General features: G+C 46.1%; 1 protein-coding gene across 11 annotated transcripts in view; it reads left to right on the top strand.

The window, feature by feature from the left end:
* HSPG2 (heparan sulfate proteoglycan 2) overlaps nt 1–25,335 on the top strand; it is a 252,398-nt gene that overhangs the window by 138,872 nt on the left and 88,191 nt on the right. For 8 of the 11 annotated variants that reach the window (XM_088451458.1, XM_088451462.1, XM_088451457.1 and 5 more), the window contains 23 exons: nt 5,592–5,701; nt 6,025–6,083; nt 7,867–8,027; nt 8,213–8,251; nt 9,041–9,166; nt 11,661–11,780; nt 13,073–13,324; nt 13,520–13,639; nt 15,477–15,608; nt 16,221–16,365; nt 16,459–16,610; nt 16,771–16,917; nt 17,144–17,301; nt 17,702–17,881; nt 18,780–18,976; nt 19,529–19,676; nt 20,143–20,270; nt 20,361–20,447; nt 21,762–21,823; nt 23,040–23,107; nt 24,418–24,558; nt 24,696–24,878; nt 24,959–25,138. In XM_088451458.1, the coding sequence (XP_088307584.1) occupies nt 5,592–5,701; nt 6,025–6,083; nt 7,867–8,027; nt 8,213–8,251; nt 9,041–9,166; nt 11,661–11,780; nt 13,073–13,324; nt 13,520–13,639; nt 15,477–15,608; nt 16,221–16,365; nt 16,459–16,610; nt 16,771–16,917; nt 17,144–17,301; nt 17,702–17,881; nt 18,780–18,976; nt 19,529–19,676; nt 20,143–20,270; nt 20,361–20,447; nt 21,762–21,823; nt 23,040–23,107; nt 24,418–24,558; nt 24,696–24,878; nt 24,959–25,138 (3,095 nt within the window). The remainder of the gene's footprint in view (nt 1–5,591; nt 5,702–6,024; nt 6,084–7,866; nt 8,028–8,212; nt 8,252–9,040; nt 9,167–11,660; nt 11,781–13,072; nt 13,325–13,519; nt 13,640–15,476; nt 15,609–16,220; nt 16,366–16,458; nt 16,611–16,770; nt 16,918–17,143; nt 17,302–17,701; nt 17,882–18,779; nt 18,977–19,528; nt 19,677–20,142; nt 20,271–20,360; nt 20,448–21,761; nt 21,824–23,039; nt 23,108–24,417; nt 24,559–24,695; nt 24,879–24,958; nt 25,139–25,335) is intronic. The other 3 variants (XM_088451465.1, XM_088451461.1, XM_088451468.1) reach the window with 1 other exon arrangement.

Raw genomic sequence — 25,335 nt, 5'->3', positions numbered from 1 at the left:
TGTATAATATAGTGCAGTCAGGTGACAGAGATACTGTATAATATAGTGCAGTCAGCAGGGACATAATATATACTGTAATATAGCGCAGTCAGGTGACAGATACTGTATAATATAGTGCGGTCAGGTGACAGAGATACTGTATAATATAGTGCAGTCAGCAGGGACATAATATATACTGTAATACAGGGCAGTCAGCAGACATAGATGTAATATAGTGCAGTCAGGTGACAGAGATACTTTATAATATAGTGCAGTCAGCAGGGACATAATATATACTGTAGTCAGCAGACATAGATGTAATATAGCGCAGTCAGGTGACAGATACTGTATAATATAGCGCAGTCAGGTGACAGAGATACTGTGTAATATAGTGCAGTCAGGTGACAGAGATACTGTATAATATAGTGCAGTCAGCAGGGACATAATATATACTGTAATACAGCGCAGTCAGCAGACATAGATGTAATATAGCGCAGTCAGGTGACAGATACTTTATAATATAGTGCAGTCAGGTGACAGAGATACTGTATAATATAGTGCAGTCAGCAGGGACATAATATATACTGTAGTCAGCAGATCTAGATATAATATAGTGCAGTCAGGTGACAGATACTGTATAATATAGTGCGGTCAGGTGACCAAGATACTGTATAATACAGTGTGGTCAGGTGACAGAGATACTGTATAATATAGTGCAGTCAGCAGGGACATAATATATACTGTAATACAGCGCAGTCGGCAGACATAGATGTAATATAGCGCAGTCAGGTGACAGATACTTTATAATATAGCGCAGTCAGGTGACAGAGATACTGTATAATATAGTGCGGTCAGGTGACAGAGATACTGTATAATATAGTGCAGTCAGGTGACAGAGATACTGTATAATATAGTGCAGTCACATAATATATACTGTAATACAGCGCAGTCAGGTGACAGATACTGTATAATATAGTGCAGTCAGGTGACAGATACTGTATAATATAGTGCAGTCAGGTGACAGAGATACTGTATAATATAGTGCAGTCAGGTGACAGAGATACTTTATAATATAGTGCAGTCAGCAGGGACATAATATATACTGTAATACAGGGCAGTCAGCAGACATAGATGTAATATAGTGCAGTCAGCAGACCTAGATATAATATAGTGCAGTCAGGTGACAGAGATACTGTATAATATAGTGCAGTCAGGTGACAGAGATACTGTATAATATAGTGCAGTTAGGTGACAGAGATACTGTATAATATAGTGCAGTCAGGTGACAGAGATACTGTATAATATAGTGCAGTTAGGTGACAGAGATACTGTATAATATAGTGCAGTCAGCAGGGACATAATATATACTGTAATACAGCGCAGTCAGCAGACATAGATGTAATATAGCGCAGTCAGGTGACAGATACTTTATAATATAGTGCAGTCAGGTGACAGAGATACTGTATAATATAGTGCAGTCAGCAGGGACATAATATATACTGTAATATAGCGCAGTCAGGTGACAGATACTGTATAATATAGTGCAGTCAGGTGACAGAGATACTGTATAATATAGTGCGGTCAGGTGACCAAGATACTGTATAATATAGTGCAGTCAGGTGACAGAGATACTGTATAATATAGTGCAGTCAGCAGGGACATAATATATACTGTAATACAGCGCAGTCGGCAGACATAGATGTAATATAGCGCAGTCAGGTGACAGAGATACTTTATAATATAGTGCAGTCAGGTGACAGATACTGTATAATATAGTGCAGTCAGGTGACAGAGATACTTTATAATATAGTGCAGTCAGCAGGGACCTAATATATACTGTAATACAGGGCAGTCAGCAGACATAGATGTAATATAGTGCAGTCAGCAGACCTAGATATAATATAGTGCAGTCAGGTGACAGAGATACTGTATAATATAGTGCAGTCAGCAGGGACATAATATATACTGTAATACAGCGCAGTCAGCAGACATAGATGTAATATAGCGCAGTCAGGTGACAGAGATACTGTATAATATAGTGCAGTCAGGTGACAGAGATACTTTATAATATAGTGCAGTCAGCAGGGACATAATATATACTGTAGTCAGCAGACCTAGATATAATATAGTGCAGTCAGGTGACAGAGATACTGTATAATATAGTGCAGTCAGCAGGGACATAATATATACTGTAATATAGCGCAGTCAGGTGACAGATACTGTATAATATAGTGCAGTCAGGTGACAGATACTTTATAATATAGTGCAGTCAGCAGGGACATAATATATACTGTAATACAGCGCAGTCGGCAGACATAGATGTAATATAGCGCAGTCAGGTGACAGATACTTTATAATATAGCGCAGTCAGGTGACAGATACTTTATAATATAGTGCAGTCAGGTGACAGAGATACTGTATAATATAGTGCGGTCAGGTGACAGATATACTGTATAATATAGTGCAGTCAGGTGACAGAGATACTGTATAATATAGTGCAGTCAGCAGGGACATAATATATACTGTAATACAGGGCAGTCAGCAGACATAGATGTAATATAGCGCAGTCAGGTGACAGATACTTTATAATATAGTGCAGTCAGGTGACAGAGATACTGTATAATATAGTGCAGTTAGGTGACAGAGATACTGTATAATATAGTGCAGTCAGCAGGGACATAATATATACTGTAATACAGCGCAGTCAGCAGACATAGATGTAATATAGCGCAGTCAGGTGACAGATACTTTATAATATAGTGCAGTCAGGTGACAGAGATACTGTATAATATAGTGCAGTCAGCAGGGACATAATATATACTGTAATATAGCGCAGTCAGGTGACAGATACTGTATAATATAGTGCAGTCAGGTGACAGAGATACTGTATAATATAGTGCGGTCAGGTGACCAAGATACTGTATAATACAGTGTGGTCAGGTGACAGAGATACTGTATAATATAGTGCAGTCAGCAGGGACATAATATATACTGTAATACAGCGCAGTCGGCAGACATAGATGTAATATAGCGCAGTCAGGTGACAGAGATACTTTATAATATAGTGCAGTCAGGTGACAGATACTGTATAATATAGTGCAGTCAGGTGACAGAGATACTTTATAATATAGTGCAGTCAGCAGGGACCTAATATATACTGTAATACAGGGCAGTCAGCAGACATAGATGTAATATAGTGCAGTCAGCAGACCTAGATATAATATAGTGCAGTCAGGTGACAGAGATACTGTATAATATAGTGCAGTCAGCAGGGACATAATATATACTGTAATACAGCGCAGTCAGCAGACATAGATGTAATATAGCGCAGTCAGGTGACAGAGATACTGTATAATATAGTGCAGTCAGGTGACAGAGATACTTTATAATATAGTGCAGTCAGCAGGGACATAATATATACTGTAGTCAGCAGACCTAGATATAATATAGTGCAGTCAGGTGACAGAGATACTGTATAATATAGTGCAGTCAGCAGGGACATAATATATACTGTAATATAGCGCAGTCAGGTGACAGATACTGTATAATATAGTGCAGTCAGGTGACAGATACTTTATAATATAGTGCAGTCAGCAGGGACATAATATATACTGTAATACAGCGCAGTCGGCAGACATAGATGTAATATAGCGCAGTCAGGTGACAGATACTTTATAATATAGCGCAGTCAGGTAACAGATACTTTATAATATAGTGCAGTCAGGTGACAGAGATACTGTATAATATAGTGCAGTTAGGTGACAGAGATACTGTATAATATAGTGCGGTCAGGTGACAGAGATACTGTATAATATAGTGCGGTCAGGTGACAGAGATACTGTATAATATAGTGCAGTCAGCAGGGACATAATATATACTGTAATACAGGGCAGTCAGCAGACATAGATGTAATATAGCGCAGTCAGGTGACAGATACTTTATAATATAGTGCAGTCAGGTGACAGAGATACTGTATAATATAGTGCGGTCAGGTGACAGATATACTGTATAATATAGTGCAGTCAGGTGACAGAGATACTGTATAATATAGTGCAGTCAGCAGGGACATAATATATACTGTAATACAGGGCAGTCAGCAGACATAGATGTAATATAGCGCAGTCAGGTGACAGATACTTTATAATATAGTGCAGTCAGGTGACAGAGATACTGTATAATATAGTGCAGTCAGGTGACAGAGATACTGTATAATATAGTGCAGTCAGCAGGGACATAATATATACTGTAATACAGCGCAGTCAGCAGACATAGATGTAATATAGCGCAGTCAGGTGACAGATACTTTATAATATAGCGCAGTCAGGTGACAGAGATACTGTATAATATAGTGCAGTCAGGTGACAGAGAGACTTTATAATATAGTGCAGTCAGGTGACAGAGATACTGTATAATATAGTGCAGTCAGGTGACAGAGATACTGTATAATATAGTGCAGTCAGGTGACAGATACTTTATAATATAGTGCAGTCAGCAGAGACATAATATATAATATATACTATAGTGCAGTTAGTGAATCTGACCCTCATCATCCTGGTATTCGTGGCAGAAAGGGGCTCAGCCAACTCCAGGCAGCGAGTGGAGATACCCTCCATACATTTTGCATTGTATGGACGCCCGCCGATAATCCAGCCGTTGCTCCGTCCGTCGTGCGTTTTGCCTTATCGTCTGCACTATCATGCATCCTATGGCCGGCTTAATGAGGGTCCAGTACAGGCGGCTACTGTCCAGGACAAAAGTGTTAGGGCTTCCTCTGCCTGGAGCCACTTACGGTTTAGTTAATAATGGGTTCACCCTATGGAATTAAGTCGCCCATAGACTGCATGACTGGCACAGCGACGTCTCTATAATCGGGTTGCCTCTATACGTAGGTTTCCCATATCAGCCCTTTCATTCGGGGCATATGTGAATTACACAGGTTCTGTGGCTGGCTGACCTCAAGTCTCCATTACACCTGGTACTAATCATCCACAGAACCTGTGTAATTCACACATGCCCCAGATTGAAGGGATATATGGCAAATATATATAATATTTGATATGGCATGCCTGTGTACATAAAGGGATGATATGGTATGGTAAGCCTATATATATATATATATATTTATATATATATATATATATATTTATATATATATATATATATATTTATTTATATATATATATATATTTATATTTATATATATATATATATATATATATATATATATATATATATATGACAGTCATGAGACACAATTTGCACTGCTGCGAGTCCTGGGGTAGGCGGGGGGGGGGGGTGTAAGTTGTCCCATGATGTGAACCTAGCACCCTCTAGTGGTAATTCTAGGATATGCCAGTGTTTGATTACCAGTATTGGCTGCTATAAGTTAGAGGAGCAGACGCTGCTGTGTATCCCCATACTGTGTACCTGGTAGTGGGGTGGAGGTAGTGTCCTCTGATGGCCATCTCCTCTTCCCCTTGCATTGTGATTTGTGGGTAATCTCCCTGCCCTTATGTTACCACGTTGTGGCTGGCCAGCTCTCTTTCCTGCTTGCTGGGGGTATTTGCTGCATTCTCTGTCTGGCTGATCAACCAATATCTTCTGTCTTACAGTTTATTACAGAGCTCTGGTGAATTTCACCACGTCTATAGATTATACCGAGGACCTGGACAATGTCTCCTCCGCCCAGTTTCAGGATTTGTCGGAAGCGATCGTTGACACGGTGAGGTCATGCCTGTATTTCTATGCTTTGTAATAAAATGGCGCGCATGTTTTTGAAATCATATGGGGCCCTGCCTTGCTTAGGGCCCCATATATTTATCCGGGGCCCTTCTTGGCGATTGGGGCTAATGGCCTGTGTTACTGAGGCGTCTGCGCCGCGCTCGGACGCTGACGGCGATATCCGCTATTCCATACTCTCTGCTGTATAGATGTCACATCTTCAGTGCTTCTCCTTTGTATTGCTATGATGTATGTAAGTGCTGCCCTGTATATCACATGTCATAGAGGTATAATGATGATAATTGTCTATTTCTCGCCTTCCAGCTCGAGTCTGAATATTATAAAATCCCTGGAGAACAAATGGTTAATGTTGTATATGTCAAGTAAGTAGAGAGTACACATACAGTATGTTATACTGTTATTCACACACCGTACATCACATATACTGTACACTCTCATACACTATACATTACGTATACTGTACATTCTCATTCCTACACTATACATCACATATACTGTACTCTCATTCCTACACTATACATCACATATACTGTACACTCTCATTCCTACACTATGCATCACATATACTGTACACTCTCATTCCTACACTATGCATCACATATACTGTACACTCTCATTCCTACACTATACATCACATATACTGTACACTCTCATACACTATACATCACATATACTGTACACTCTCATTCCTACACTATACTTTACATATACTGTACACTCTCATTCCTACACTATACATCACATATACTGTACACTCTCATTCCTACACTATACATTACATGTACTGTACACTCTCATTCCTACACTATACATTACATATACTGTACACTCTCATTCCTACACTATACATCACATATACTGTACACTCTCATTCCTACACTATACATTACATATACTGTACACTCTCATTCCTACACTATACTTTACATATACTGTACACTCTCATTCCTACACTATACATTACATATACTGTACACTCTCATTCCTACACTATACATTACATATACTGTACACTCTCATTCCTACACTATACATCACATATACTGTACTCTCATTCCTACACTATACATCACGTATACTGTACTCTCATTCCTACACTATACATTACATATACTGTATACTCTCATACACTATACATCACATATACTGTACACTCTCATTCCTACACTATACATCACATATACTGTACACTCTCATTCCTACACTATACTTTACATATACTGTACACTCTCATTCCTACACTATACATCACGTATACTGTACTCTCATTCCTACACTATACATTACATATACTGTACACTCTCATACACTATACATTACATATACTGTACACTCTCATTCCTACACTATACATCACATATACTGTACACTCTCATTCCTACACTATACTTTACATATACTGTACACTCTCATTCCTACACTATACATCACATATACTGTACACTCTCATTCCTACACTATACATTACATGTACTGTACACTCTCATTCCTACACTATACATTACATATACTGTACACTCTCATTCCTACACTATACATCACATATACTGTACACTCTCATTCCTACACTATACATCACATATACTGTACACTCTCATTCCTACACTATACATCACATATACTGTACACTCTCATTCCTACACTATACATCACATATACTGTACACTCTCATTCCTACACTATACATCACATATACTGTACACTCTCATTCCTAAACTATACATCACACATGCTGTATACTCTCTCATTCCTACACTATACATTACATGTACTGTACACTCTCATTCCTACACTATACATTACATGTACTGTACACTCTCATTCCTACACTATACATCACACATGCTGTATACTCTCTCATTCACACACCGTACATCACACATGCTGTATACTCTCTCACACGCCGTACATCACACATGTACTGTACACTCTCTCATTCACACACCATACATCACCGTTCCCATGCTGTATACCTCCTGCCTAGCTGTAGTATATAGTCAGAAGGAAAGGTTGCAGATAACTGCAGACACCATGGGGAACCCCGTGGGCACTTTGTCTGTATATGGAGGAACAGTTCTAGCGTTAGCAGCGAGCAGCAGAAGTATGGGCTCTCCTCCGCATTGTCCCCCTCTCCTGTCTCCGCAGGCTGATTGACGGCTTTGTATTTGTGGAGATGGATGTGGGCTCAGAAGACAACTCAAACGATACCCAAATCCGCCAGGTGTTGTACTCAGTGATTGACAGCGGCTCCATCGCTAGCTACGTCACCTCCACCCGAGGATTCCAGTTCCGGCGTCTCGGAGCCGGTGAGTGATGGGCGTCTATTCCATTGGTCCCTTACTGGTTTTGTTTTCTTCCTGCAATAACAATTCATGTCTGGCAGATCCTATGTAAGGAATCGGTGCCCTCTGCCCTGTCCTGCTCATCATCCCTTCCCTGATACTTGTTTCTCTGACTCCTCAATGAAACCCTGAACCTTTCTCCTTTCTAGCACAAACGCTGCCCTCTCCGGTTGGGGTGGACCCCCCGGGTAAGATGCTTGAGGTGTGCTGTGACAGGTGCATGGCGCATTGCGCTCAGGGTTGCCGCCTGCTTTGTATGTATTGTCCCTGCGGTTCACATGTTGCGTGACACGGTTATTGGCATGTCAGATGATTGTCATGAGGTTCCTGGTCCGTCACTGGTGAAGTGTCGGCTGGGCTTATCCTGATACTACTGTATCTGGCGTGTTGCCGATTATTTGTGACACGATGCAGCGTTGCGGACGGTGACCAGTGGATGATCTACAGTATGAAGATACGGAAGGCGTGCGCGGTCTGTTCCTAAGCGGACATCTTGTCGTTATATCTGCTCCCTAGATGACAGTGTGTCATTCTGCGTACTCAATGTGCGCCGTCTTGCGATTTACATGTCTCTTTGTGTCATTCAATTACTAATATGTATTTGTGTGTTTACTTTTATCGGCGAAATGGGCTTATGTGTATACCGGTCGCCGTCTTCAGCACAATTATAACACTGTAATATGGTAACCTGTGGGTAGGACAAGGGTGGGGACTCTCCATCTCCTGATCTGTAGCTATAAGTGTCACTATGTATGTCATTGTCTGGCTCCACATTAACCTACTGACCTCAGCTGTCGCTGTCCCTACATTTATGTACCTGCATCAGGAGATTCCAATCATTCCAGTGACCCAGAGTGAAAATCAGCGGAAGCCGCACTTTAACCCTCTGCGCTCCTTCATAAATCGGTTGTGTGCGCAAGACGTTCTTGTCCCTCAATGTTTGTCTCTGGGTTTCTCACATTGTCCTTTCTCCGTAGTCCGACCTCCCGTGCGCTCCTGCACTGCCGATGAGTTTGCCTGCAAGAATGGCGAGTGCGTCCTCCTAGAGTACCGATGTGATCAGCGACACGACTGTCGGGACATGTCTGACGAGGAGGGATGTGGTGAGTAAATGGGGGAAACCAGAACTATCTATGAGGCCTAAATAACCATAATTATTAGAGACGGGTGCTATGTAGCTGAGCCCCTGACCACCCGTCTGCTATGTAGCTGAGCCCCTGACCACCCGTCTGCTATGTAGCTGAGCCCCTGACCACCCGTCTGCTATGTAGCTGAGCCCTAACCACCCGTCTGCTATGTAGCTGTGCCCCTGACCACCCGTCTGCTATGTAGCTGAGCCCCTGACCACCCGTCTGCTATGTAGCTGAGCCCCTGACCACCCGTCTGCTATGTAGCTGAGCCCCATACCACCCGTCTACTATGTAGCTGAGCTCCTGACCACCCGTCTGCTATGTAGCTGAACCCCTGACCACCCGTCTGCTATGTAGCTGAGCCCTGACCACCCGTATGCTATGTAGCTGAGCTCCTGACCACCCGTCTGCTATGTAGCTGAGCTCCTGACCACCCGTCTGCTATGTAGCTGAGCTCCTGACCACCCGTCTGCTATGTAGCTGAGCTCCTGACCACCCGTCTGCTATGTAGCTGAGCCCCTGACCACCCGTCTGCTATGTAGCTGAGCCCCTGACCACCCGTCTGCTATGTAGCTGAGCCCCTGACCACCCGTCTGCTATGTAGCTGAGCCCCTGACCACCCGTCTGCTATGTAGCTGAGCCCCTGACCACCCGTCTGCTATGTAGCTGAGCCCCTGACCACCCGTCTGCTATGTAGCTGAGCCCCTGACCACCCGTCTGCTATGTAGCTGAGCCCCTGACCACCCGTCTGCTATGTAGCTGAGCCCCTGACCACCCGTCTGCTATGTAGCTGAGCCCCTGACCACCCGTCTGCTATGTAGCTGAGCCCCTGACCACCCGTCTGCTATGTAGCTGAGCCCCTGACCACCCGTCTGCTATGTAGCTGAGCCCCTGACCACCCGTCTGCTATGTAGCTGAGCCCCTGACCACCCGTCTGCTATGTAGCTGAGCCCCTGACCACCCGTCTGCTATGTAGCTGAGCCCCTGACCACCCGTCTGCTATGTAGCTGAGCCCCTGACCACCCGTCTGCTATGTAGCTGAGCTCCTGACCACCCGTCTGCTATGTAGCTGAGCCCCTGACCACCCGTCTGCTATGTAGCTGAGCCCCTGACCACCCGTCTGCTATGTAGCTGAGCTCCTGACCACCCGTCTGCTATGTAGCTGAGCTCCTGACCACCCGTCTGCTATGTAGCTGAGCTCCTGACCACCCGTCTGCTATGTAGCTGAGCTCCTGACCACCCGTCTGCTATGTAGCTGAGCTCCTGACCACCCGTCTGCTATGTAGCTGAGCTCCTGACCACCCGTCTGCTATGTAGCTGAGCCCCTGACCACCCGTCTGCTATGTAGCTGAGCCCCTGACCACCCGTCTGCTATGTAGCTGAGCCCCTGACCACCAGTCTGCTATGTAGCTGAGCCCCTGACCACCCGTCTGCTATGTAGCTGAGCCCCTGACCACCCGTCTGCTATGTAGCTGAGCCCCTGACCACCCGTCTGCTATGTAGCTGAGCCCCTGACCACCCGTCTGCTATGTAGCTGAGCCCCTGACCACCCGTCTGCTATGTAGCTGAGCCCCTGACCACCCGTCTGCTATGTAGCTGAGCCCCTGACCACCCGTCTGCTATGTAGCTGAGCCCCTGACCACCCGTCTGCTATGTAGCTGAGCCCCTGACCACCCGTCTGCTATGTAGCTGAGCTCCTGACCACCCGTCTGCTATGTAGCTGAGCCCCTGACCACCCGTCTGCTATGTAGCTGAGCCCCTGACCACCCGTATGATATAAACACAGAATTTAGAGAACACAAAATCCAGCAATATCTGGCTGATGCATCCGGTGCCCAATGTGATGCATTTGCCTAATTTTTATGATAAAGGTTTTATTATTACACTATACTCATGTCAGTTCCAGCTTTGTAGGTGTATACTTACTGCAGGGGTGGGGAACCTTTTTTTTCTGCCGAGTGCCATTGTGACATATATAACATTATTCACAGGCCAGGTGCAGGCCATGCCCCCTCGATGTGACGTCCCAATTGGCGGTGATTACAGCAATGCCCGGCCAATCCTGAGGATGCTTCGGGGAGCTGTATGGGCAGCGGTGTGACCATCTGAAGCGCCCCAAGGACGCTCCAGGTGGCACTGCTGCATAGATTCTGGCTGCAGGATGCCATTCTAGTCACCGTTAGCCAGATGAGGCTAGCAGAATAAAGCTTCGAGGGCCAGACCAAATGATTCCGTGGGCCTTATACGGCCCCCGGGCCTGAGGTTCCCCATTCCTGAGCTACTGGGACTCCTGGGATCTTTCAGTCTCTCCACAGATCGCATTTTGCTCTAATCCAGTTATTTCTCTGCGATGTATTTGTGTATGTGCTCAATGCATCCTCCTTATTGATTGATCACCGTAAGTCGGGGATCTGGTGGATCTCGCACTGTAGTCACACAATCACCACTATGAATTCTATTCTTCCAGCTGAGCCTGCGGCTTGTGGCGACACGGAGTTCACCTGCGGCAGCGGGGAGTGTATTCCCAGGGTGTATTACTGTGACCGGCGTCCTGACTGCCAGGATTCCTCCGATGAGACCACGTGTGGTAAGAGAATAAATGTCTATTCATTTTCTGTCCTCATAACAAAGGGAGAACGTCGGCAGGTACTTATCCTTCTTACTTAGAGATGGGGAACTTTTCCTGTTCAGGCAATAAGGGTGAAATAAGTCATTACCCTCCCAGAAACTCTGATCTACAGTTGCGTATTGGTCTCCAGGACAACCTCCCGTCAGTGGATCTGTATTTACTACTCCTTTTGAGCCATATTCAATTTGAGCCGCGTTAAGTTAACGTGGCCCTGGACTTAACGCCGACTTCGCCTGTTTGTAGGCGTTAAAGTATCTCGCACGTGCACGCTTTAACCCATATTCAATTTCAAAGTACGCGTAAACTGCACCCAGTGATACTGTAACAAGCGGAAAGTCCTGTCATTTTTGGGGAAATCAGCCTGTCACCCCCCAAATGATGCTCTGACATGGGGGTTCCCTATGGTACCCCCCGATTTGGCTTGCTGAAGGTATTTGGTGTTTTCAAACGGGCTCAATAGCTGCTAAATAGCATTTTTCTATACGTGGTGCAGAATAGTATTTAGGAGTAATTTTTGCAGAAAATAACTTATCCCAGCAAATTTGGGGTACTTGAAAATGGGGGTCAGCATATTTAAAGTTGAAAAAGTGAAGTTGAAAAAATCGTGAAAAATCCACCTGCCGCAAACACCTGCAACCAAAAAAACACCTGGGGCATACTTGGGGACCCTCCCAGAGTCAAGTTCGCTAGTTGTTAACTTTGTACCCCAACATTTTATTTTTTTTGCCCCCTTTTCAAAGTCAATTTTTGGGGTGTCCTTAAGTTTTTGTTTTTTTTGACACAGATTACCTTTGGGGGGCTGTCTGAAGGCTGCACGGGGGTTCCCGAAATGTTGCACCCCAAAACCCCAATTCTGCACTTTTTTCCGCCATTCATAGGCTAAACTTTACCGCCTATTACATTGCATTGACTTTCCGCCTAGACGGAAAGGCTTTCAAATTGAAAATGGAGTAAAACCAAAACATGTCATCGGCGGTAACTTAACGCAGATCCGGACTTAATGCTTCAAATTGAATACGGGCCTTTGTTGGAGGTTATTTCCTACTGCTGGCAGTCTGGGCTCCGGCTATAGATCATTTAGTTCTATTGTTTAATATTTCTCCAGGTTTGTTGCAAAAGTCACGAATTGTGGGCAGAATTCTCAGATGTAATGTGAGGAGGAAAAAAACATAATTTAATCTTATTTTCGTAGTCCTCCTTGTTTGTATGTGATGCCCCAGAGACCCTCACTGTCCTATCATTGTCTTCAGGTCCTGCGGAGCCTCAGGAATCAATCTACACGACCCCTGCTGTAGTAGTAACCACAAGACGGGTCCATACCGTCCGACCTCCCACTACTCCTTTTCCTATTTATACCAGACCCCCGCAGGTTGCCACCACACCCTTCAGACGGCCATGTCGGAGAGATGAGGCTTATTGCCCCAGTGGGCAGTGTATTCCCAGAGACTATCTGTGTGACGGAGAACGGGATTGCAGAGATGGGAGTGATGAGCTGAACTGTGGTGAGTAACCCCACGCGTTCCGTAACATCAGTCAAACGCGCTTTATACATGTAATCAATGTACATTCCGTGCACTGTAAGAAATGCTACTGCATCGTATTGTATTGCACCCCCCCCCAACAGTACACAAGTGACACTACTCCTCCATACACCACATCAGACATAAGCACAACTCTTTATCCTATGTACCACCCAGGAACCCCCTCCCCCTGTGAACCCAATGAATTCAAGTGTAAGAACGGGCGCTGTGCCTTGAAGCTGTGGCGTTGTGATGGCGACAATGACTGTGGAGATGGCTCAGATGAAATAAATTGCCGTGAGTATTTTGTGCTGGTCTTTGCTCGTTTTGCAGGAATCATTGTTTTTTTTAATTTATTTATTTTTTTAAACCATTATTGGGGTGCAAACAAAAAAGAACCATTGTAGTAAAGAATACATCATAAATTAGTTGCATTGGGGACTCCTTGTGTGTCTCCTCTGTCTGTGTGATTGGGGAGCTCCTTGTGTGTCTCCTCTGTCTGTGTGATTGGGGAGCTCCTTGTGTGTCTCCTCTGTCTGTGTGATTGGGGACTCCTTGTCTGTCTCCTCTGTGTGATTGGTGAGCTCCTTGTGTGTCTCCTCTGTCTGTGTGATTGGGGAGCTCTGTGTGTCTCCTCTGTCTGTGTGATTGGGGAGCTCCTTGTGTGTCTCCTCTGTCTGTGTGATTGGGGAGCTCCTTGTGTGTCTCCTCTGTCTGTGTGATTGGGGAGCTCCTTGTGTGTCTCCTCTGTCTGTGTGATTGGGGAGCTCCTTGTGTGTCTCCTCTGTCTGTGTGATTGGGGAGCTCCTTGTGTGTCTCCTCTGTGTGATTGGGGAGCTCCTTGTGTGTCTCCTCTGTCTGTGTGATTGGGGAGCTCTGTGTGTCTCCTCTGTCTGTGTGATTGGGGAGCTCTGTGTGTCTCCTCTGTGTGTGATTGGGGAGCTCCTTGTGTGTCTCCTCTGTCTGTGTGATTGGAGAGCTCTTTGCGTGTCTCCTCTGTCTGTGTGATTGGGGAGCTCTTTGTGTGTCTCCTCTGTCTGTGTGATTGGGGAGCTCCTTGTGTGTCTCCTCTGTCTGTGTGATTGGGGAGCTCCTTGTGTGTCTCCTCTGTCTGTGTGATTGGGGAGCTCCTTGTGTGTCTCCTCTGTATGTGTGATTGGGGAGCTCCTTGTGTGTCTCCTCTGTCTGTGTGATTGGGGAGCTCTTTGTGTGTCTCCTCTGTCTGTGTGATTGGGGAGCTCTTTGTGTGTCTCCTCTGTCTGTGTGACTGGGGAGCTCCTTGTGTGTCTCCTCTGTCTGTGTGATTGGGCAGCTCTTTGTGTGTCTCCTCTGTTTGTGTGATTGGGCAGCTCTTTGTGTGTCTCCTTTGTCTGTGTGATTGGGGAGCTCTTTGTGTGTCTCCTCTGTCTGTGTGATTGGGGAGCTCCTTGTGTGTCTCCTCTGTCTGTGTGATTGGGGAGCTCCTTGTGTGTCTCCTCTGTCTGTGTGATTGGGGAGCTCCTTGTGTGTCTCCTCTGTCTGTGTGATTGGGGAGCTCCTTGTGTGTCTCCTCTGTCTGTGTGATTGGGGAGCTCCTTGTGTGTCTCCTCTGTCTGTGTGATTGGGGAGCTCCTTGTGTGTCTCCTCTGTATGTGTGATTGGGGAGCTCCTTGTGTGTCTCCTCTGTCTGTGTGATTGGGGAGCTCTTTGTGTGTCTCCTCTGTCTGTGTGATTGGGGAGCTCTTTGTGTGTCTCCTCTGTCTGTGTGACTGGGGAGCTCCTTGTGTGTCTCCTCTGTCTGTGTGATTGGGCAGCTCTTTGTGTGTCTCCTCTGTTTGTGTGATTGGGCAGCTCTTTGTGTGTCTCCTTTGTCTGTGTGATTGGGGAGCTCTTTGTGTGTCTCCTCTGTCTGTGTGATTGGGGAGCTCTTTGTATGTCTCCTCTGTCTGTGTGATTGGGGAGCTCCTTGTGTGTCTCCTCTGTCTGTGTGATTGGGGAGCTCCTTGTGTGTCTCCTCTGTCTGTGTGATTGGGGAGCTCTTTGTGTGTCTCCTCTGTGTGTGTGATTGGGGAGCTCTTTATATAAAGAACACAGTAAATATATATATTCTTCATGATATAGCATCAGGCTTAGTGTCTTGTTGTCCCCTTTGCAGCCACCAAAGGACCCAGTGACATGTGTTCCCCTGACCAGTTTGTCTGTGTGCAGTCTCGGACCTGTATTCCTGCCAGTTACCAGTGTGACGAGGAGTCTGACTGTCCTGACCGCTCCGATGAGATCGGCTGCAGTAAGTTACTGTGTGTCATACATGTGCAATTATTTCCCTATATGTTTTGCTATATAGAGGTCACATGTTCTGTTTCTGTGTAAACATGCAGATTGCGAACAGATAATAAAAAACATTGTTGCATATAATCAGTGCTACTATTATTGTCTTACAATACTCAGCAAGAAAGTTATGAATTGTGGGATAAATATTTTATTCATCATTTATTTATTACCAGTTATTTATATAGCGCACACATTCCGCAGCACTTTACAGAGAATATTTGGCCACTCACATCAGTCCCTGCCCCAGTGGAGCTTACACTCTATATTCCCTATCACATGCTCACACATATACACACTAGGGTTAATTTTGTTGGGACCATTTTAGCCTATCAGTATATTTTTGGAGTTTGGGAGGAAACCCACGCAAGCACAGGGAGAATATACAAACTCTACACAGTTAGAGCTGTGGTGGGAATCGAACCCACGACCTCAGTGCTGTGAGGCAGTAATGCTAACCATTACACTGTCTGTGCTGCCAAATCTGACTTAAATGAATTCTGTTTTCAGTTGGATAATTGTGATCTCCGTTCTCCTGTATGAATGATTTACTTGTTCTCCGCTCCGTCAGGTCCCCCGCAGGTGATTACCCCACCTGAGGAGAGCATCGTAGCTTCCCGGGGCGATACAGTGCGTTTTACCTGCGTGGCAATTGGTATCCCTACTCCTATTATTACCTGGAGATTAAACTGGGGTCACATTCCCACAAGTAGCAGGTACGAACATCTGACCATCTCTTCTTAAAGGGAGGGAATCTGAGAACTGGGATTAGAAATGAGTTGCTGATTTCTTCTTCTGTGTCACGATAGAGTGTCTATGAGCAGCGAGAACGGTCATGGAACGCTCATCATCCGAGATGTGAAAGAAGCAGATCAGGGAGCTTACACTTGTGAAGCCATCAATGCTAAGGGAATGGTATTTGGCATTCCAGACGGTGTCCTGTCCTTAAAGCCGTCGAGAGGTAATGTTTTAAAATGCCAGTGAGCATGTTCTCCAGGAATAGTGTGGTACAAGGCCTGAGTCAGTGTAACTGAAGTAGTCTCATGGAACACAATGAAGTCAGATTAGCTTAGACTTTCAGTGGTAGAAAACGTCTTTATTTAACGATTTTGGGCTTTTAGGTCCATGCTCTGAAGGCTTCTTCCATGTGGAAAGCACCTCTAAGTGCATCCCATGCTTCTGCTTTGGCGTTACGAAGGTTTGCCATCAGACCGGGCGCTACAGAAACCAAATCAAACTCCGTTTTGACACCGTTGATGACTTTAAAGGTAATATAGTGTGTAGTTATAATCTCTCGTATAGATAAAGTGGTTGTGGCTCATTTAAAATATTGTAAGCACCTCATATTACAGATTCTTTTATTAATACCTGATCTATTCGAGATTCAGGAAATCCTATCGGATTGCAACTCACTGGGAGTCAAGTTATTGATTATACGTTTTCATAGGCAACAACAGGCAATGTGCAAGCAACATTTCCATTTTACCATTTTAGGGGCGAACGTGTCCTCTCACCAGGGCTTCCCTCCATTGTCCTCAAATCAACTGCAGATCGACACGAATGTTGAGGAGTTCCAGCTGGTGGATCTCTCTCGGAGGTTCTTGAGTCAGGACTCCTTCTGGACTCTCCCCTCACAGTTCCTAGGGAACAAGGTAAGGACAGGTCTGGAATCATGTCCTCTGCTTTCCTACCTTCTGTCACATCAGTAACGTGCAGAACCGTGTTTTCATTAGTGGACATTCGTGGGAAATATCTCTTGGAAGCAATCATGGTTATGGGCATGTTTAGTATCTACTGAGTTTATCTTCATTCTCTGAAGTCTGGTAGGCTGGTGGTCAGCATTGTAGATCGTCTTGCTTGTAGTTGATATCTGGTTGGTCTATGGTTGTCTTTTGTGGACAAAGCGTGTCTGCTCTCAGAAGATGGCGATTAATCATTCGGGTTTATGTTGAAATCAAGCGGTTGATGATTCGGCCCTCAGTAGACCATAGTTGGTGTCTTGTGGGCTGACTTGGTGAACTCCGTCTGATATTCCTGTGTGTCTCATTTCAGTTGGACTCCTACGGGGGTTCCCTCGGCTATAAAGTTCGCTATGTTCTGACGCGCGGTCAGTCGGAGCCTGTGAGAAAGCCCGATGTGATTCTGATAGGAAATGGACAGAGACTGATCTATCGCGTTCAGACAATGACCCAGCCATCCATTGTGAACCAGCGGAGGATCCAGTTCACCGAGGTGAGACCTTGTGATGCCCGTGTTCATCATTGTACAATAGGGTTCCACGTTCTATACTTCTCTCTAATGCTGCCCACACACCTAGTGATCTGCACACGATGAGCCGATGTGTATGATTTTCCTTGAAACTCTTCCCGGCAGCTCTGCACATGATATGCACACAATTTGGTGTCCGATCTTCAAACGATCTCTCCTGCATCCAGACTTTCACAGTGCATCGTGTCCTAGATTGTCAGATCTGCCCTACTGCACGGCAGATCTGACGATGCGATGTGCGACCTGCGGGGACGCGCATCGCATAGTTATCATGAGTGGGGACTTACGATTTACTCTCAATTTGGCCATATTTTACACGATCTATCGTTCTGTATCGGAATCGTCCAGATCGGGTAAAATATCGCTATGTGTGTGGCCAGCTTAACAGTACAGGATTAATGGGTGTTCTGAGGGTCGGGTTGTCGGCTTGACACAATTTCTCTCCCATCCTATCTGGGGGACACTGGATACATTGGGGTGTAGAGGGCGCTGTTCAAGGAGTAGGAACAATGTGCAAACTAAACTTGTTTGTGGGCCCCCCTCTACATCCCATAATGTAAAGGACCTTACTCTCTCTTTTTGTGCCCAAGGAGTGGGCACTATTTTAGGAGCTACTGTAAGTTTTTGTTCTGTTTGCTCTTTTTTTTTTTTTTTTAATCACCCATACTTTTACGAAGTCCTACAAATCTAATGTTTTTCTAGCTAGAGACTCCCGTTTTGGACAAAATACCAATCAGAATGAATGTGCATCACAGATTCACTGTATATCTGCAGGAACCGCTTAGTGGGTCGCTGAGCTGTGTTTTATATCCAGACGTTACATATTATGACATTTTACGTCTTGTGCCCCCTCCTCTAATAGGAACATTGGCAACACGAGTCTGGAACCGCAGTTACCCGGGAAGACCTCATGTTAACGCTCCAGAATCTGGAAGGGATCATGATTCAAACGGTTTATGACAACAAAATGGCCAGTGTGGGGCTGGCAGACATCGTCATGGACACGACCACTGTGGACTTCACACTGCTAGGGATCGCCCTGGGCGTGGAGGAGTGCAGGTCAGTATCCACACTGTGCTGTACACCCATTGAGAGACTGGTGCTGCGGTCAGAACACGCCTCTCTCAGCTGCCTGCCGGGCCTCCATTATAGGAAGCGTCAGAACCTCCTCACTGAGCTAATTACATCATCCCTGGGTCACAGATAGATAGTGCCAAAATCATTAATTCTGCCTGATTGTAATGACAGACCATGAAATGCGTTGTTTGCTCTATTCATTATATTTATATCTTACCCGTCTTTTGTATGAAGCATTAGAGGATCAAATATTAAAATTACAAACGGTCTTCAATTTGTCTGAATGTGTGTGTGTGTTTGTGTGTGTGTGTACTATAATTTAAAAGCACATAAGTAGGCAGTCGTGTCATTATTGTGTATTTATACGGCACCACAAATCGGCACTACAATAACCAGTAATGGATAGAACCAGAAGGACATACTGCACAAGGTTGAAGAGCAGACGTGAGACAGGAAGAGCGATTCCTGCTCATATGAGCTTACAATCTAGATCTTAGAAGCTGAGCACACATAACCCACCGTTGTTTGTTTCAGATGCCCCACAGGTTATTCCGGGCTGTCCTGCGAGATCTGCTCCCCTCAGTTTGAGCGAGTTCCTGGCGGTCCTTTCCTGGGCACTTGTTCCGGATGTAACTGCAACGGCCACGCCAGCTCCTGTGACTCAGAGAGCGGCTACTGTATAGTAAGTGGAGCCACTGCCCCCCCTGGGAGGAATGAATGAAGTCCATGTTGCATGCTGGTTCTCCTGGCACGGGGGTAGTAGTGCGCTTGTTGTCATGTGGCGGAGAAAAAACATTTGTACAGTTCTCTGTATATAACATGCTAGAATTAATCCAACTTTAACACAGATGGGGGAGATGTATGAAGGCATGGGCGTAGTCGCCCAAAGCAACTAATCAGCGTCTAGCTGTCGTTTATCTAGCACAGTCTATGAAATGACAGTTTAGAAGCCTATCGGTTGCTTTGGGCAACTGCTCCATTATATCTCTCTCCAAGGGTTGATACATCTCCCCCACTGTGCGATATAATGCCAAGTAACCAGAAAAAAAATCTCATCCATTGGCTGTGACTGGCTGCCTGAGTGGATTTGAGGAGGGGCAGCGGTGACTGGCGTGGTTCTATAGCCCATGATTCTTCTTCTCTATCAGAGCTGCCAGCACAACACCGAGGGACCACAATGCAATAAGTGTAAGGAGGGCTTCTTTGGGGACCCCACCAGAGGTACTGCAGACGCATGCCGGCCTTGCCCGTGCCCGCTCATGGACCCCAGGCGCAGGTGAGCCCCTTGTTGTGATGTCAACCTGGTGCTGTCAGTGCTGCGGATATTGAGCCTCATAACGCCGTCTACTCTCGCGGCCCCCTCTAGGTACTCTGACACCTGCTTTGTGGACACGGACGGACAGCCCACCTGTGATAACTGCGCTGAAGGATATACAGGGCGGCGCTGCGAGAGGTAACCACACCCAGCTGACTGTGTCTGTTCTTATGTGTATATGATGTATGGGAGGGAGCTCGCCATATAGTGTAACCGAGACAGGGAGGTCTGTTACTGGGATAAATGCTGACCCCGAATTTTACATCAACTACAACAGCTAAAGGACCTGATTCAGACCCACTCGCTAGATGCGGCCGCTCGCTCCCAGCGTATGGAAATTCATCTAAGTGACGTCAAGGCCGGCGCTCGCACGGCGTGGCATAAGCACGCCCACTATGTCTTGCCGTGCGATCACTTTGTGATTATAGACGCCCACTAGCGGACGTCATCTCCAGGAAGTATATACAACCATCGGTACATCGGGTTCCATCGGATTTGACCGCTGCGCTGAGGTTGACTGCTCCCTACCGCAAGCACTCCGAGCACTTCAGTGTATTATTCAACCAGGTGACGTGTCCTATGACGCTGCCTATTAATAATGCACGCCTTTCAAATGGCGTTGAAACACTCAGGCACGCCTGCGTCCGCACCTCCACTCCCCCGTTACTACTGCCCTGCCCCTGTTACCACCCACAAACGGCCCCTCCTGTCACTCATTCCACTGGGCTGTCTTTGCAGGATGAGCGAGCGGATCTCGATCACTCGTACTAGTTTGCGCACGCGCACTGCGAACTATACGCACGCGCACATTTGCAAACATCGCCAGCAACGAGCGATCGCTTGCTAGCGAGCAGGTCTGAATCGGGTCCAATGTGTGCACATGAGGAGCTGGATGAAAGGGAGATGCTAAGCCTGGGATAGAGTTCTTATTGCTGTAGCACAGGGACCTCTAGTGGCCAGATCTTTTTTATCAGTGACGTTGTAGATAATCAGTGTCCATGTTTGCTGGTGTCACTAAGCTATGTAGGATTAACATAGAGAGGGATAGTAATGGCAACTCCACAGTGTCACGGCAGATGTATTGTAATATAGATACGTTATTATAGATTTGTACTGCGTCACGGTGCTCCACAGCGCGGGGGAAAACCAGTTACATGTTAGAAGCACATACAAGGTAGAGCTAACATATGCAGCATGATACGAAATGCTATAGAGAGCGCACGTTGGATGAGGGCACAGCTGGATCAGCAGGAGGAGCGTGTCCTGCAATTTCAGGAAGACTCTTTATATTGACCATGTGCTGTAGCCAATAATGCAGGAACCAAACTCTGACTCAGCACTCACCTTCCCTGGATGGGTCATAAGTAACATGGGATTGATTGCCGGGGATACAGGACACCATGGTATTGTATAATGCTGGTCATTTATCACAGCGCTTTTCTCTCCTGTTAGGTGTTCAGCGGGATACGCAGGTGACCCTATGAAGCCTGGAGGTCAATGTGTAAATATTACTGGTTAGTACTAGTTTGCATATATCTCTGAACAAGCCAAGCAACTCCATATGTGAAATGCGTTGTGACAGTTATATTTAGCTTTTAGTGAAATGCGTCAGTGTGTAACGCTGTGACTGCAGTGATCAGGAGGTGACACTGCTGTTCATAGTGCTCCCCTTTATTTATCTCTATATGACTTAGTGAAATGCATCAGTGTGTAACGCTGTGACTGCAGTGATCAGGAGGTGACACTGCTGTTCATAGTGGCTCCCCTTTATCTCTATATGACTTAGTGAAATGCATCAGTGTGTAACGCTGTGACTGCAGTGATCAGGAGGTGACACTGCTGTTCATAGTGCTCCCCTTTATTTATCTCTATATGACTTAGTGAAATGCATCAGTGTGTAACGCTGTGACTGCAGTGATCAGGAGGTGACACTGCTGTTCATAGTGGCTCCCCTTTATCTCTATATGACTTAGTGAAATGCATCAGTGTGTAACGCTGTGACTGCAGTGATCAGGAGGTGACACTGCTGTTCATAGTGCTCCCCTTTATTTATCTCTATATGACTTAGTGAAATGCATCAGTGTGTAACGCTGTGACTGCAGTGATCAGGACATGACCCTGCTGTTCAAAGTGCTCCCCTTTAGCTCTATGGGGGCGATTCAATTCAACGCGAATTGAATAGTGCTGGGAGGGAGCTCCCGGAGCTATTCAGTGCGCTGTGTGGTCGGAGAATGCCGGTTATCGCGCCTTAACAAGGGTGTTAAGGCGCGGTAACCGGCATTCTCTGACCAAAGTGCAGGACGCGTGGCTGTTAGCGCCGCTCTATGCAGAAAAACAGCCGCGCACCCGGCACTTTGGTTGGATTTCTCTTTGCATCCCCAGGGGGGTGCAAGAGGAAATCCTTAGTGAGCCCAAACAGCGAGGTGTATTGAATAGCTTCGGGAGTCCCTCCCATCGCTATTCAATAGCGCGTTGAATTGAATTCACCCCTATATGACTTAGTGAAATGCGTCAGCCTCTCATACCGAAGAGCCACGTTCTGGATTTGGTGAGTGGTCACAGGATTTGTATCAGTTTACTCTTTGCATGATGGCTATAGGTTTATATTTATGTGTATAAGGATTTATCAGCCACAATATTAATGGTTTGAAGCCCTGCAGTTTCTGGATCGGAATTATAGCGCTGATAGTCTTCTCCATGCACTAAGTAACCCTTTCCTGTATGTTGCAGCGGGTGAGATTGGGATATGTGATAATCGAGGCAGCGCTGTGTCATCTCCAAACACGTGTGTGTGTAAGGTAAGTGGGCGCACTATGTCACAGAGTGAGGGGTCGTCATCTCTGGGAATAGAGACTTGGGTAGTGGGGGTGGTGTCTACATGTCCTCGTCCTGCCCACGTTTATTACAATCATTAATGAGTTTAATAACCAGAACTGGGTGACATTTACCAACACAATATCAACAACTTCAACATTAATAAGAATGAGTGTTTGCTCCCGAGTACCAGCAGGTTATCAAACTAACAATAAAATACTGAGTGAGCTTGCTGCCCCCTAGCTGGTGTTGTGACGCTACTGACCCACGGGAGGAGGTGCTGTGCGCTTCTGCTTTAGGGAAGGGGCATCTCCGATAAGATGTACCCTGGAGGTACTATAGAAGGGGGCAACTCTTTGGGAATGTCTGTAAATCTTTATGAAACAATCACATGTGGAAGCGGAGTAATAATCCGTCTGTAGTTCCAGATGAAATGTCTGGGGATTGTCTATAGCGCTAGTTGTGAGGTGGCCATCCAGCGGTAATGGGCGGGGGGCTACATTACTCTACAATGGACTTACTGTTTAGAGAACATGGTTGTGCTGGTAACTGTATAATGAGGCATAGCTTGAGGATGGGGATTGTCTATATACATGCTCAAGATTGTATATTAGCTGTGATCCCAAGTGTCATTGTGCCATTGTTTGGTTGGGCCTAATAACAATCAAGGGATTGTATCACTCTGTATAAGAGGTGACCCCTCGGGACTGGTGTGGTCTATATTACTCCATGAAGGATCTGACTCTAGAGGGGGAGAGATGGATGGTGTTGGCCATTCTGGAATGATGCAACTCCTGGGTTTGGGGCCACCTATGTCACCCTACATAAGAGGTGGCCCCCCCGGATCAGGATGTGTCATGCTACTCCATGAAGGACCTGACTCTAGAGGGGGAGAGATAGATGGTGTCATCCATTCTAGAATGATGTAACTCCTGGGTTTGGGGCCACATATGCCACCCTAGATGAGAGGTGACCCCTCGGGACCGGTGTGGTCTATATTACTCCATGAAGGCCCTGACTCTGGAGGGGGGAGAGATGGATGGTGTCATCCATTCTATAATGATGTTGCTCCTGGGTTGGGGGCCACCTATATTACCCTTGATGAGAGGTGGCCTCTTGGGACTGGTGTTGTCTATATTACTCCAGGAAGGCCCTGACTCTAGATGGGGAGAGATGGATGGTGCTAGCCGTTCTGGAATGATGTTGCTCCCGGGTATAGGGCCACCTATATTACTGGGCCGGGGTGTGCCATATTACTGAAGTGAAGACACCCCTTATCTCTGCTCTCTTGTAGCCTCATGTCTCAGGGAAGCTGTGTAATGAATGTAAAAGCGGAACGTTCTACCTCAGTGATAGGAATCCAGACGGCTGCCTGAAATGTTTCTGTATGGGAGTCACCCGGCAATGTTCCAGCTCTTACTGGAACAGAGACCAGGTAGGTCCCCGTTGGTCAGCGGGTGAGGAATGAAAAGTGAGTTGAGCTGCCCGTGGCGTCGGTAGTGCCCCTCTCATGGCATCTGCTTACCAGGCGGTCTCTCCTGCCTCTAGCACTTACTCTTCTTCTTTACATAGGTCCGTTCTACCTACGACAGCCATGAACGGGTGCCGTATACCATCTCTAATGCGGCCAACACCCAAACGTTCAGTGAGGGCATCAGTGTGACCGGTCCATCAGAGCTGACATTCAGCTCCTTCGGCCGCATCCCCGATGATGTGTATTATTGGGTGCTCCCGGAAAGGTTCAAGGGAGACAAGGTACGTGTGAGCATTGAGGGGAGTCTGAAGGGGGGGATTCTGAATCTCGTCCCTGGGTAATACGTTTTACACTGTCACAGGTCACGTCTTATGGCGGGGAACTGCGCTACACTATCAAGTATGAAGACCAGTTTGGGGCCCCATCTCTGGACACCCAGCCTTACGTTGTTCTGCAGGGCAACGGAATCTCCCTGGAACATTATGCAAACATCAAGCCCACCCCCGGCTTCCCCATCACAATCACTCTTCCGCTCCGCGAGGTAAGGACGTGCAGTGCGTAAATCTGGGCTCCAGTTGTTTTACATGAAACATGTGCAATGGTTTCAGGATCTCATCACGTTTCGGCAGGTTTACCTCTGGGTCACTCTGTGTTGTGTTATCAGGCTCCCAGCACATCAAACCTCCTGGGGTTTGTGAAGCGACTCCATAATAAGCCCGTTGGATGACTACCTGATTA

Source organism: Taudactylus pleione, unplaced genomic scaffold (genome assembly GCF_031769625.1).
Source record: "Taudactylus pleione unplaced genomic scaffold, aTauple2 ptg000549l, whole genome shotgun sequence".
In the NCBI taxonomy this organism is placed as follows: Eukaryota; Metazoa; Chordata; class Amphibia; order Anura; family Myobatrachidae; genus Taudactylus; species Taudactylus pleione.
Note: the sequence above shows the minus strand (reverse complement) of the source record. Positions and strands in the feature narration are given on the sequence as shown.